Below are 14,460 nucleotides of genomic sequence, written 5' to 3' on the forward strand. Positions count from 1 at the left end.
AGAAAAATTTATAGCATCACATCTAAATCTTAGAAGAAAACTCTCACATTAACATCTGCTGCCGTCTTAATAAAGTAAAAAATAAGGGCAAAATAAAGCAAGCAGTGGGAGCAAATAATGACAAAAGCAGAAAACAATAAAAGCACAACCCATTGGAGATTAATGGAACCAAAAGCTAGTTCTGTGAAGAACGATGAAACTGATACATTTCTAACAACTGACAAAAAAGAAGACACAGTTACCATATCAGAATGAAGGAGAATATCATGACTGCTTCACACACATTAAAAGGATAAACACGGAACACTACAAAGCGTTCTATGCTTATAAATTTGTCAACTTAAATGAAATGAACCATTCATCACAATTTGCAAACTACCAAAACTCATCTGGAAATAAGTAGGCAACCTGAATGGTAATATATGTACTGAAGAAATTAGATTAACAGTGAAAAACCTTCTGAGAGAGAAATTTCCAGGTCCAGATTGTCTCAAAAATGAATTTTATCTAAACATTGAAGGAAGAAATAATGGCAATTATCCCAACCCATTTCACCCTGATATGAAAACCAGGCAAAGATAATGCCAAAGAACAAAACAAAACAAAACAAAGACAAATATTTTCATAAATATCAACATAAAATTCTCATCTAAAAAATAGCAAATTGAATCCAGCAGTACATAAAAAGAGTAACACACATGCCAATTGCTACTTATCTTATGAATACAAGACTGGCTTAATATTTGAAAACTATACAATATAATCTATCCATTTACAACAGACAATAGTATGGCAGTATGTAAAAACGTGGATGTGTAACCGATGTGATTCTGCAATCTGTATACAGGGGAAAAATGGGAGTTCATAATCCACTTGAATCAAATGTATGAAATATGATATGTCAAGAGCTATGTAATGTTTTGAACAACTAATAAAAATAAATAAATAAAATAAATAGCTCTGGGGAAAAAAAAAGATTCTAAGGAAGAAAAGCCAAAAAATTATTTGACAAAATTCCATATCTACTCATGATAAAAATCTCTCAGTCAAATGGAAATAGAAAGAAACTTGGACTTCATCCAAGTGAAAAAAATAAATAACTTCTGTGTTGTAAAAGACACCGTTAAGAGAATGACAAGAGAACACAGAGTAAAAGAAAATATTGATAAATTCCATATCCAGCAAGGGACTTATATTCAGAATATATACATAGAATTCACAAACACAGCAACAATCAAATTTAAAAAAGGCAAAAGATTTGACCAGATACTACAAGGACTTCCTTGGGTGTTGCTTTCCTTACTGCCATATGTGATTCATGCAGGTTGACTTTACCAGCAGGCTCTTTGGGGTGTCCTGCTGGGAAGTCACATTTGACAATACACTCCCACCAGAGCTGTATTAATGGCTTAACAAATATTGTCATACTTGTTACATTTTAACTCCTCAACCAATTTTATCTGATGTAGTTTCAAATTGAGTTAACTCTAGATCATTAAATTGTTATAATTATAAAAATGATCCGTTAATACAATGTTTTCCTACATTCGGTATTGAGTAGAAATTCATCTGAGGGAGGGAAAGGGAGAGAGAAGGGAAAATGCATGGAAATGGAAGGAGACCCTCAGAGTTATACAAAAGTACATACAAGAGGAAGTGAGGGGAAGGGGAAAAATAATACAAGGGGGACAAACGAATGTCAGTAGAGGGGGCAGAGAGAGAAGAGGGTAGGGGAGGGGAGGGGAGGGGGGATAGTAGAGGATAGGAAAGGCAGCAGAATACAACAGACACTAGTATGGCAATATGTAAATCAATGGATGTGCAACTGATGTGATTCTGCAATCTGTATATGGGGTAAAAATGGGAGCTCATAACCCACTTGAATCAAATTGTGAAATATGATATATCAAGAACTATGTAATGTTTTGAACAGCCAACAATAAAAAATTAAAAAAAAAAAAGAAAAGAAACCTCTTAAGAACATGTATGAAGACATGAATTGATATGAACATACTTTATATACAAATAGAGATATGAAAAAATGTGCTCTATATGTGTAGTAAGAATTGTAATGCATTCCGCTGCCACGTATTTAAAAAATAAAATCAATTAATAAAAAAAAAATTCTTGTGTATACTGATTAGTACAGGAAGAGAAAGGCAGAATAATGTAGTGTGATAGAAAAAGATAGGGAAATACTAAATTTTCATTTAAATTATTAAAATGAAAAGAAAGGAAAGGAAAATGGTAGCAGGCTCAATAGCAGCCTTATTTTCTGAGATGGAGTTCATGAAAATACAGGCTTTAACCCAAACCTTCTCCTAGCCCAACTCTTTTGCTCTATTATGAAGAAAGAGCTAAGAACTAAAGGTTTTAAATTTTAAAATAGTAATATAGAACTCTAGCAAAAATGAATATCATAAAACTCCTGTTGTCTGTAAATGTGATAAAAAGGAATAGCTGGAATTTTACAGAAGATTCTTGTTTCATTTTTTTCCCTCAGAAAGAATGTTCAAAACGCCAGAAACACATACTTCTTCAGCATAAACCTTCTCTTTTCCAGCACGTGGGTATACATTCGTCACTTCCTGGAAAAGAACAATATTACAAAGTAAGATTTTGAAATGGAACTTACTAATTTATACTGTTTCATGTAATTATAAAATAACATTTAGAAAAGGAGTGATAATGTGGGAGACTATAAAATACTGTTGTCTAGGCAGAATTCATGTAGTACAAAACCATGTGTTGTGAAGAGAACCTAGAAATTTAACAATTAACTCTTATTAAAGACCCAAGTTATTTTATCAGGATAAGGAAACTTACAGCCTACATAAACATGTTTATCTTCCTACTTTCCACTGTAAAATTCAAGTAATAAGATTAAAAAAGCATTTTGAAAATCATGATAAAATTCACTATCTAAAATTCAAAATTATAAAAAAAAATTCAAAAATTGGGGAACTTTATTGTTTAGTTTAAATTTATAATTATTTTTATTTAGATGGCTCTATCAGATAAAGAAAATTTCAACTTTGTTTCATATTAATCATCCTTAAGTTTCACATTATTTTTGGAAGTAATATTATTGATAATATTACTTAGCATTTGTGTTAGTTAGCTTTCAGCACTGTGACAAAATACCTGACATAATCAACTTAATAAGGAATATGGTTTATTTTGGCTCATAGTTTCAAAGATTTCCTTCCATGTTTTTCTTGTCTTACTGCTTTGGGACTGTTGTGGGACAGTACATCATGGTGGGAGCACATGGCAGAAGAGCTGCTCACTTAATTTTGGAAAAGCAAAGAAAGAAAAGAGGCTAGGTTCTAATATCCCCTTCAAGACACATCCTCAGTGACCTAACTTTCTCCCAATAGGTCCCACCTCTTAAAGTTTCCATCACCTCCCAACAGCACCATAGGGTGGTGGTGACAAAGCCTTCAACACATGGGACTTTGGGGGCTACTTATACAATCTACGGGAGCATCTTAGCAGATTACAAGAAACAAAGGGTTCATTTTCAAAACACCAAGGTTAGTCTCAGTGACCTAGGACTGTATGTATACATATATATCTGTGTGTGTTTGACATTAGACAAACACTTCTCTGAGATTTCTTCAACAATAAAACAAAAAGTATAAATTAAATGACCTCTAAAGCTGCTTCCATCTTTGAGATGCTACTGGCGTGGCTCTCCTTAGTGTCTTCACACAACAAAGGACATGGTTTTATTCCTCTGTCAACTGAGATGAGAGTTGCACGTCCACATCCTCCCGTCAACCATGACCTGCCCTCTTTCTGCCTTTCCTGCTCCATGTTTGGTACCGCAGTCCTAGAGGAGGACTGGGAACACAGTGTGAGCTCAGTCAAGTCAGCTGCCAACCCTCAGGCCAGGGAGAATCCAGGAACAAACGTGTGCAGCAGACAAGACAACGCAAGTGCCTGGAATAATACAATTTTAAAGGTTGTGAATTTTTATGCAAAAAAACACCACCATCAAAAACATAAAATATGGCAGCAGAAGGTGTAGGCACAAGCTGGTCTATGTCTTCTTATTTTGGGTCACCTTATTTTTTATAATGGGAATCTTTTCTAACATCTTCTATTTTTACCACATAAGATCTTAACATTTATAAATTCATGGCAGATTAAGACTGTACACATTAGCATTCATATTTTGATGTTGTAATCTTGGCTATTTTTGCTTTGTATACTTCATACCGCATAAAATAGAATTTATAACAAATAATATGCCATGTATTAAATTATTTTAAAATTATTTTAAAAATTTCTGACAGGATATCTATTATTAGGATTTTCATAATTTTAACAGCTCCTTTAAAAAGCATCAGACTCATTCTTTGGAAAAAGTAGCATAACAAGAATAAAACTGTTTCTCAACCTTCTTAAGAGTGGATAAGAGACATCATATTTTTAAAATGTTAAGCCTTTAATAATAAAGTGGTAAGTATAAAACTTGACATAAATATGTGGCAGTTATTAGATATTTGTTAATCTTGTATCATTTTAAAAATTGTGTTCCATATATGTTCAATTTTTGTTTCTATGTTTTCCTTAATATTCATTCCTATAAGTTTTTCTTAAAAAAAAAAACTCTCTGTAGAATGCATTCCTTAACCAGTTAAATTATGTATTACACTTACTGTAAAACTTTTAACATTTAAGATAAGTTTTTTAGACTACAATTTTATTAAGTAGAAAAAGTATTATTTAACTTGTAGTTCAAAAAATAACCTAATGAAACAAGAAATACAATGTCATCTTAGTGATGAGCTTTCTTAATTTGAATTTTTTTGAAACTTGCCTAGATCTTTCATTTAAATGTTGCTTAGCATGTCATATTCTGAATCTATAATAAACATAACAATTTTCCTTTTAGAAATTACTAAAATATTTTGGTGTGGGTAAAATGGTAATTTCTGAAAATCCACATAAAATATTCGCACTGGAAAATTTTTTAAAAATTGGTAAGCAGGGCTGTGATTGTAGCTCAGTGATAGAGCACTTGCCTCAATGTGTGAGGCATTGGGTTCAGTTCTCAGCCCCACATATAAATATATGAATAAAATAAAGGTCCATCAACAACTAAAAAATATTTTTAAAAATTGATAAGCAGACAAATAGCATGTTTTTTAGAACTAGCTAATGTTCTTTCCTATGCAAAAAGTCATTTTCCTTTTACTGCACTGCACCAGCTGCAGGGCCAAGCATTTAAATGCACTGGAGATAGGGCTGCCAGATAGAACACACAAATCCAGTTATCTTTCAGTTCACCTTACTTTTGTCACCTATGTCCCATTTGTTTAGTTGTTGCTGTTGAGAACCATGATGAGCCTAGATGAAGGTGGAGGAAGAAGGAGTAGAAGGAAGGATACTTCGCTTTAAAATGCTGTAACTCGCTGAATTCACTTACTAGTTGTAGAAGTTTTCTGGTAGAATTTTTTGGGTCTTCTAGGTATAGAATCATATTGTCGGCAAATAGTGCTAATTTGAGTTTTTCTTTACCTATCCGTATCCCTTTAATTTCTTTCATCTCTCTAATTGCTAGGGCCACTGTTAAAATGACTATGTTACACAGAAGTGGTGAAAGAGGGCATCCCTGTCTTGTTCCAGTTTTTAGAGGGAATGCTTTCAATTTTTCTTCATTTAGAATGATGTTGACCTAGGGCTTAGCATAGATAGCTTTTACGATGTTGAGATATGTTCCTGTTATCCATAGTTTTTCTAGTGTTTTGAACATGAAGGGGTGCTGTATTTTGTCAAATGCTTTTTCTGCATCTGTTGAGATGATCATGTGGTTCTTATCTTTAAGTCTATTGATGTGATGAATTATGTTTATTGATTTCCATGTGTGGAACCAACCTTGTATCCCTGGGATGAAGCCCACTTGATCATGGTGCACAATCTTTTTGATATGTTTTTGTAATCAATTTGCCAGAATTTTATTGAGAATTTTTGCATCTATGTTTATTAGAGATATTGATCTGAAGTTTCCTTTCTTTGATGTGCTTTGCCTGGTTTTGGAATCAGGGTGGATATTGGCCTCATAGAATGAGTTTGGAAGTGTTCCCTCTTTTTCTATTTCCTGTAATACATTGAAGAGTATTGGTATTAGTTCCTCTTTAAAGGTTTTGTAGAACTCAGTTGTGTATCCATCTGGTCCTGGACTTTTCTTTCTTTAGTCTATACCCAAAGGACTTAAAAACAGCATACTACAGGGACACAGCCACATCAATGTTTACAGCAGCACAATTCACAATAGCTAAATTGTGGAACCAAACTAGATGCCCTTCAGTAGATGAATGGATAAAGAACTGTGGTATATATATACACAATGGAATATTACTCATCATTAAAAGAGAATAAAATCATGGCATTTGCAGGTAAATGGATGGAGTTGGAGAATAATATAATGCTAAGTAAAGTTAGCCAATCCCAAAAAAACAAATGCCGAATGTTTTCTCTGATTTAAAGATGCTGATTCATAAGGTGCGGGGGGGGGGGGGGGGTGCATGGGAGGATTAGATCAATTCTAGATACAGAAAAAGGGAGGGAGGAAAGGGAAGGAGTATGGGGGTAGAAACGACGGTGGAATGAGATGGACATCATTACCCTAAGTACATGTATGAAGACAAGAATGGTGTGAATATACTTTGTGTACAACCAGAGATATGAAAAATTGTGCTCTATATGTGTAATATGAATTGTAATGCATTCTGCTGTCATATATAACAAATTAAAATGAAAAAAATAAAAAAAGCTTTAATTTGGCTGATTCAGGCTATGGGACTACCCTAGACTTTTATTAAAGAATGATATGCAACATTTCTGCATTTTATTTAAAGTTTTATGTTTTCATTTTATATAAAGATCCATGTGACACATTTTTTTTCTCAGAATTTGGAACTAGAAAATGATGTTCTTTCCTAAAGAACAATGTTGATTTCTTTGAGTCATTGTGGGCATTTTACCCCTTTCAAGTTATAAGAAATCCCAAACTGTTGTCATATGAAATGTAATAACTATATTATTTTATATTGACAGCAAAATATCATCAGTTCATTAAGTTTTACATCCAATCTCTTTCATTTATTTATTATAATTAAAAATTTCATTTATTATAATTAAAAATTGTTATAATTTATTATAATTAAAAATTATTGTATGTGTTTTCACAGTAAGTTACACTAACGCCTTTGTACATTATCTACAATAGTTCTTTGGCTGTAATGATAATCTGAACATACAGATTTCCCAGGAATCCTGCTGATGGAAATCCACTTTCATTATTTTTTTTATTATAATAATAATCATCTTTATTTCTTTTCTGGTCTTGGGTAAGTGAGGAATGATCTCATGGTAGCCAGTGATGAGTTCAAAAGGGTATGGAGCTTTAAAAAATAGTCTGAAACACACAGTTACAGATGTAAATGGCATCCCAATTAAATACCTAACAAATACAATATTACAACCACTGATCATGTGCATAATAATGCATTTCATCAAATCTTGAAAATACATTCAAGCCATGTGGTTTCTGCTTATTTTTGTGCGTTCACATCTTCATTTCCAGAGGTGTATTCATATCAGTTTGCACAATTTGGTGCTAAAAATGAATGACCCCAATGTAACACATGGTTAAGTCAATGCTGCCTTGGTTTGCTACACATTGACACCATGCTTGTGCTGCCATTCACATTTTCAAATAAAACCATGCCTGTATCTCATTAATCCTCTATTTTATAATACAAGTGTAATTCAATTGTTTTCCAATGTACCAACATATATTCACACATTTGTAGCCATACATGTGTATCAAAACAGGTAGCATTTTATGAAAATTGGGCAACTTTCTCCAGTAATTATAAATTTTGAGTGTGTTCCTTACCTCTGATTTACCAATGACCTTGCTTTGTTTCTGTGGCAATGCCTTTTATAATGACAGCTGCAGTACTTTGAAAACATTAATTGGTTCATACCAAAGAATTGTAGGAGAGAAATGACTGCTGTAGATTCTAGTCATCCTATCCTCCTGCTTCTGATTGCCAATTGATAAACTTAAGTGGCTCTCATTTAGTTACACACATTATCAAGTACCATTCACCCAGGCTACTTGTATTCCTCATCTAATTGCTGCAGCAGAAAGATTTATAAGTCTTCACAGTAGTCCCAAACTGTGGAGAGACAGATTATGGACAAAATTTCACATCAGTTTTAGGTAGGTTACAGGTACTAAAGATCTTTGATTCCATTTCATAAACTTGTTTCCAAGTGATTTTATCCACTTAAATTATATTAAAACTCATGATTGTGGAACTTGTAACCAACTGAGACAAATCCATAGATCCAAAAGCCCAAGTCTCTGTAGCACAATAAGTAAACAAATAGGATAAATATGTCATGCCCAAGGAAAGGAGAACTGGCATGGACTTCCTAGTAGGTTTGACTCTGAATTTAGTTATGTTGTTCATTCTTCAAAGTAATGAGCAGTCAAACAATGCACCCTAATTTCGACATAAAACTCAGTAATCCAACATCATTGATTTGGACTTTTTTAAATATTCATTTAAAATTTTAGCCATGAGATACTTTCTCATGTTCTAGGAGACAGAAGTTAACTAACCATTATGAGGAAAATATGACAACTTATGTGAGCACTGTTAAACAATGGTGTAGAAAAAATTTCAAAAATAATTATGCATTAATTGCAATCAACATTTACTTGCATTAGAACTGGTCTGGAATACCTCTGTAATCAGCTGTCTTGTTCCAGACCCATAGCTTTGATGTTCCTTGGGCTACCAGCTTCTTCTCCAGCCCCTTCCACTGCTGGAGGCCTTGACGTATTGCCCTATTTCTAGCTCTTTGCCTCCAGACCAGCTTCTTGAAAGCTAGGTCCATCCTCACCATCTCAACTCCCCCTTCACCCCTTAGGTCACTGCAGCATGGTCTCATTTGCCAATCCCCCCCCCCCCAGTTAAGCCATGAATATTGTTACTGACAAAACCAACATTAGTATCTAAGATTTCATATTATTAGCTCTTTCCTCAATACCTCACACAAGAGACTTATAAAGTCTTATAGATCCCAAATGAAACTCTTTAACTTTTTGAACTTTCATTGTTTGGATTAAATCCTTCCATAAATTCTCACTGCCTTTACAGAAAAGTTCAAAGTCACCAGCCTGATTTAGAGACAGCCTTCATATTCAAGCTTTTTATTATTTCTTCAGTTTCATTTTTTTTTTTGCATTCTCCTCCTCAGAAGTTCCCATCCCCTCTCAACCCTTAATTTAACTACTAAACGAGACCAAACTAAGTCAATTTTGACTCCTTGAATTTACTATGTCTTTTCTTGAACATTTTCCCTTTCTAAAACACTCTTTCCTTAACCCTTCTTAACTCTCAGGTTTCAGCTCAGCCACATTTCTTGCAGGAAATCTTTTCTTATATCCAAGTCGCCATTCATGGTCCTGTTTTCTTTTTTAACTTTTTAGTTGATTTTTTAAAAAAATAAATGATAGCAAGAATGCATTATAATTCTTAATACACATATAGAGCACAATTTTTCATATCTCTGGTTGTATATAAATTATGTTCACACCAATTTGTGTCTTCATACATGTACGTAGGATAATGATGTCCATCACGGTCCACCATCATTGCTAAACCCCTGGCCCCTCCTTTCCCCTCCAACCCCTCTGCCCTATCTAGAGTTTTTCTATTCCTGCCATGCTTCCCCTCCCTACCCCACTATGTATCAGTCTCCTTATATCAGAGAAAACATTAGGCATTAGTTTTTTGGGGGGGTATTGGCTCACTTTCGCTAATTTTAACACCATGACAGTACTGAAATAGGCATTATCTAATAATGCATCTTAAGAATTATTTCATTTGTCAATGCAAAGTTATCTTCTCCCTTTAAAGGGTGATGTAATGATATCAACGAAGATACAATAAATAAACTATCAATTGTTAGAGAAATAATTATATATTTATGAGTTATGTTTTTTCTCAAAGTTAAAGTTTTCTCAAAGTTAAAGTTTTCTCACTTTTATTTCAGAAAATTCTAAAATAATAAAAATATCAAGAAGAAACTGCAATACTTGGAACTTCAAATAAACTTGATTTCTAATATCGTCTTTCAGAAATTGAAATAGTGAGAATACTTAATCATCCAGAAGAGAAAAAGCAATGAAGAAATTGACAACCTTGAAAGTTTTAAATGACCTCTTATGCCAAGGGGGAACAAATAGAACAGGAAGTGTGGGTGCAACTCAGTGGTAGAGTGCTTGCTTAGAATGTACAGGTTCCATCCCCCAGTACTGCCAAAATAATAATGATAATAATAACAGTAATAATCGATCTTTTTATTTATGATGTGTGTAACTACTACAATTTACTATCTAAAAATCAGTAAAGGCAGGGACATTTTAAAAAATTAAGAACTGTATTCTATCAACATAGAAAACAAGGCTATCCCATAATCTCAATAAATAGCTAAAGCTCAGAAATGTATTACTGTCACAGACAAGTTCTGTCCAATTGGCATATGGTCTTCTCCATCTTGCTGCAATACCTAAAGAAATAGAAAGCACAAATTTGAGCAAGGCTGGCAGTGCCAAACATCTTCTTGTGTTTTAATAAATAACATTGCAAACTCTAAACTTATTCCTAGGTGCCATTTAAGCTGATTATTAAACACCTTGTTATGTAAATATTCTTGATAACCATTTCATTTGAAGGATTTGTTTAACCTGTGGATTATTTGGGAGTATGTTTGCTTTTTCATACAAGCTAATATATTTTTGCTTTGCTGATGTTAGCTTTATTTCCATTTATTTTTATTGTTGATTTCTAATTTGATTGCATTGTTAAGAGAATGTTATCTGTGTGATAAAAGTTTAGAACTGTTGTGAATCCTTATGTTCAGTATGATTTTGGAAAAATTGTATAGTTTCTGTATACTTCTTTAAAAATATGTGGATCTCATTTGTTTTTACAAATGTTGATTTTATGCTTTAAACATGTCTTTTTAAAGTATTCCTAATTATCGGGTCTGGGCTTTTCATTTGGTTGCTTAAATCTTTTAAAACATTATTTGTTCTGCCTCACCCATCAGTTTCTTACAGGGATCTATTAAAATGTATTGTTTTTTTTTTCCTTGCTGTTTTTCTTTTGGATTTGACTTTATTTATTTTGAGCAATATAAGAGATATTTCTTGCTTTTTATCCTTTAATCAAATGCATCTTAATTTTTTATTGCCATCTTACCTGTACCAATTCTTCACACATTTACCTCAGTATAACTTTATCACATGCCAATTTGCAAAGAAAATATGAAAGACGTGCTGTTCACATGTGTCCATTTAGTTGTTCTTTTAGAAGAGGATATATGTATGTTACAAAGATTTTAAATTTAACTTCAATTTTGAAATTTTAAAATTAAGTCTGCTAGAGCATATTCCAGGTTCATATGTAGAATTAAAATTAAATCTAGGTAGTTTTATTCAAGAGGCAACGTTCTTTGGGGGGACATTCTGGATCCAAATTACAGCAGAACATTTATGTGAATTTCTAGTAATGTAGCAATGTTACTAATATTAGCAGTAATAGTAGATATGTTTCCACTCTTGAATGGAAGGGAAAGAGATACCCTCCTTTAAAATAGATGTGTAATAATGTCTTGGGGCTTTTGTGTTTCTTTGCATGGACTTCCACTCTAGGGTAGAACTGTGACAGTTTTGAACAAATAGTGGGAGGTAAATCTGGGCTGGTATTACCGATTGAAACACTGTATTTTCCTTTCTTTCTAAGATCTTTGGCATCCATTTTTAGATGCTGTGTTGACTTGGAAGCCATTATTAGGCAATGAATTATGAAGAAGTTCATACAAGCTAATATATTTTTGTTTTGCTGATGTTAGCTTTATTTCTCTACCTGCAGATAAAATGAATAATATATTAGGGAACACAGTTTACCAAAACTGATGTCAATAAAAACAGAAAGCTTAACGACATTTTTTCATGAAAGAAATAGAGAATGTGGTCAAGAAATCACCTAACAGCACAAAGAGGCACCAGTCCCAGGTGCTTATACAGGGGAATTGAACTAACCTTTTGGAAACCAAGTAGCTCCAGTACTTTTAAACTGTTTCAGAATACAGCAAAATATGAATTTTTCCAAATTATTTTAATGGTGTAAATATAACATTAGAATCTAATCCCTATAATGAGAGCACAGAAAACTGCAGAGCAATATCTTTTATGATAATAGTGCAGAATTCCTAAATGCAGAATTAGAAGTAGCTTCCAAGCCACTTTAAGAAAACAACATATCATGCTTGGTATTTATACCAAGAGTGCAAGAAGTTGTTAGGATTCTTTTAGGGAGGCTATCATGATAGTATACAATCCCAAGAGGTTTAAGGAGAAAACAAAAATCATATGATTACCTCCACAGAGGCTGAAAACAAAACCTATCAAAAATTCAACACCTATTTCCTATAAAAACTTTGGAGAAAATTTGATGAATGAGTACTTCCTTGATAAGTGAGAATAAACTCTCATACCCTGTTTGTGGGAATGCAACTTCTACAGAGGGTACTGGTAATTGTTAAGAAAACTATGTAGCATTTAAAACCACAGATATTGCTGGCTGCTAGAAAGGCTAAAATTAAAGTGACCTACTAAACAATCTTGCCATGTACAGCAACTGAAACTCTCATGCATTGCTAATGGGAGCATAAAATAGCATAACCAGTTTGGAAAATAGCTCTCAGCATGTTCTTAAACAGTCAAACAAATGCACTCCCACATATTTCACCCTTTCCACTCCTAGTTACTCAAGAGAAATTAAAACGTATGTGCCTCCAAAGACTTGTACTGAATGTTTACAGCATATTTATTTGTAATTGACAAGACCTGTCCATTAAGATGTGCATGTAATAAACAGAGAGGTAACAGTGATTAAAAGGAACTAACAATACAAACACAAGGATGGAACTCAAAGTAATTAATGCAGCTTAAAAGACAACCCCCCCTCAAAAAGAGTACATGTTGTATGGTTCCATTTATATTAAATTCTTAAAATATGCAATCTAATCAAAACAAAAAAATCTGTGATTGCTTAGGGATAGGGACAGGGAAACAACTGAAGCTGACTAATTCAGTATTTGTTGTGATATGTCAAAAGTTATCAAATTGTGTGCCAAACATGCACAAAGAATACCAGAGCTAGCTTGAAAAGACTTCCATTTATCAATTCTGGGACCATTTGAGCACCAAAATAACTCAACACAGAAATGGACTGTAATTCATTGAAGAAGAAGAAGAGGAGGAGGAGGAGGAGGAGGAGGAGGAGGAGGAACAATTGTATACCTACGATACAATAGATGAATGGGTAAATAAAAACTCTAATGGAACGTTGCCTATTATAGAAGGAAAATGAGAGTTAGAAAATCACTGATCTAGGCAAGTATTGTTGATAGTTCCTAAACTCAGGGTAGAGAGAGTGGAATAGTAAATTTGATGAAGAACCAGATATTTACACATCCTCAAAGTTTGTTCACACAGATTACTTATCAGTTACAAATGGAGAGTTGGAGCTGTACAGAAGGGAAAGTATTCAAAATTAGCACCACCAAGAAAAGGCTCAATGGACGTCATGCGTCTCAGGTAAATTCTTAATAATGTTGTCGAAAGAAACGCAGTGTTTCATATATAATTTATTACATTAGCATCTAATATATATCATACACGCCGATGAAATAGCAGGCCTTCCTGCTGATAACAATCACAGCTCACATCTTAAAATACCTAGAATGCTAATCTAAACCTGCTGTATCTGTTAAGGGAGCACCGTCCAAAAACGTGATGTACCTAAAATTCAGGATCCAATTATGGTGCAATTTACATAAAATTCAGGGCCCAATTATGGAACCTACTGTTTGCCCAGAGATGCAGGCGCTCTGGATCTGCTGTCTCGGAGCCGCGGGGCGCGAGCCGGGGAGGACGCGCTTTACTGAGGGCTCAGGGCCCGCGGGCAGTTGAGCGCCCAGCTGCAGGTGAGCGTCGCACGCGCCTGGGGCCGCGGCCGCCTCGCCGCCGGACGCCGCTCGCGCATGCGCGGTTAGCAGCCGCTGCTGGGCGACTGCCGGCGGGATTTGTCTGGGGAGACGCGGAGACCGAGTAGCAGCGAGTCTGGACACCTGAGCTGCCACTGCTGAAAACTGGCCCGCAAGACAAGTGTGTGGGCATCGGGCCTCCTTCCTGCCGCCGTGCGCTCTGGCTGGGGTGAGGATCCCAGTCTTTGCTGCGCCCCAGGGTGAGGGTTCCTGGGTCACACCCTTTTCTTTTGCGACTGGAAAGGCTGAACAGGTTAGGGCCAGGTGAGGAGGTGGATGTTGAGGTGGAGCATGGGGGTGCAGCTAGCGCTG

The 14,460-nt window shown here is 34.6% G+C and overlaps 1 protein-coding gene across 1 annotated transcript in view; it reads left to right on the forward strand.

Annotated features, from left to right (window-relative positions):
* Mgat4d (MGAT4 family member D) overlaps positions 1-14,216 on the forward strand; it is a 48,673-nt gene extending 34,457 nt beyond the window's left edge. The window contains exons 10-11 of the mRNA XM_027926548.2: positions 2,504-2,611; positions 13,980-14,216. Of these exons, the coding sequence (XP_027782349.2) occupies positions 2,504-2,611; positions 13,980-14,216 (345 nt within the window). The remainder of the gene's footprint in view (positions 1-2,503; positions 2,612-13,979) is intronic.
* The last annotated feature ends 244 nt before the right edge of the window (positions 14,217-14,460 follow it).

The sequence above is a fragment of the Marmota flaviventris genome, chromosome 7 (assembly GCF_047511675.1).
Source record: "Marmota flaviventris isolate mMarFla1 chromosome 7, mMarFla1.hap1, whole genome shotgun sequence".
NCBI lineage: Eukaryota > Metazoa > Chordata > Mammalia > Rodentia > Sciuridae > Marmota > Marmota flaviventris.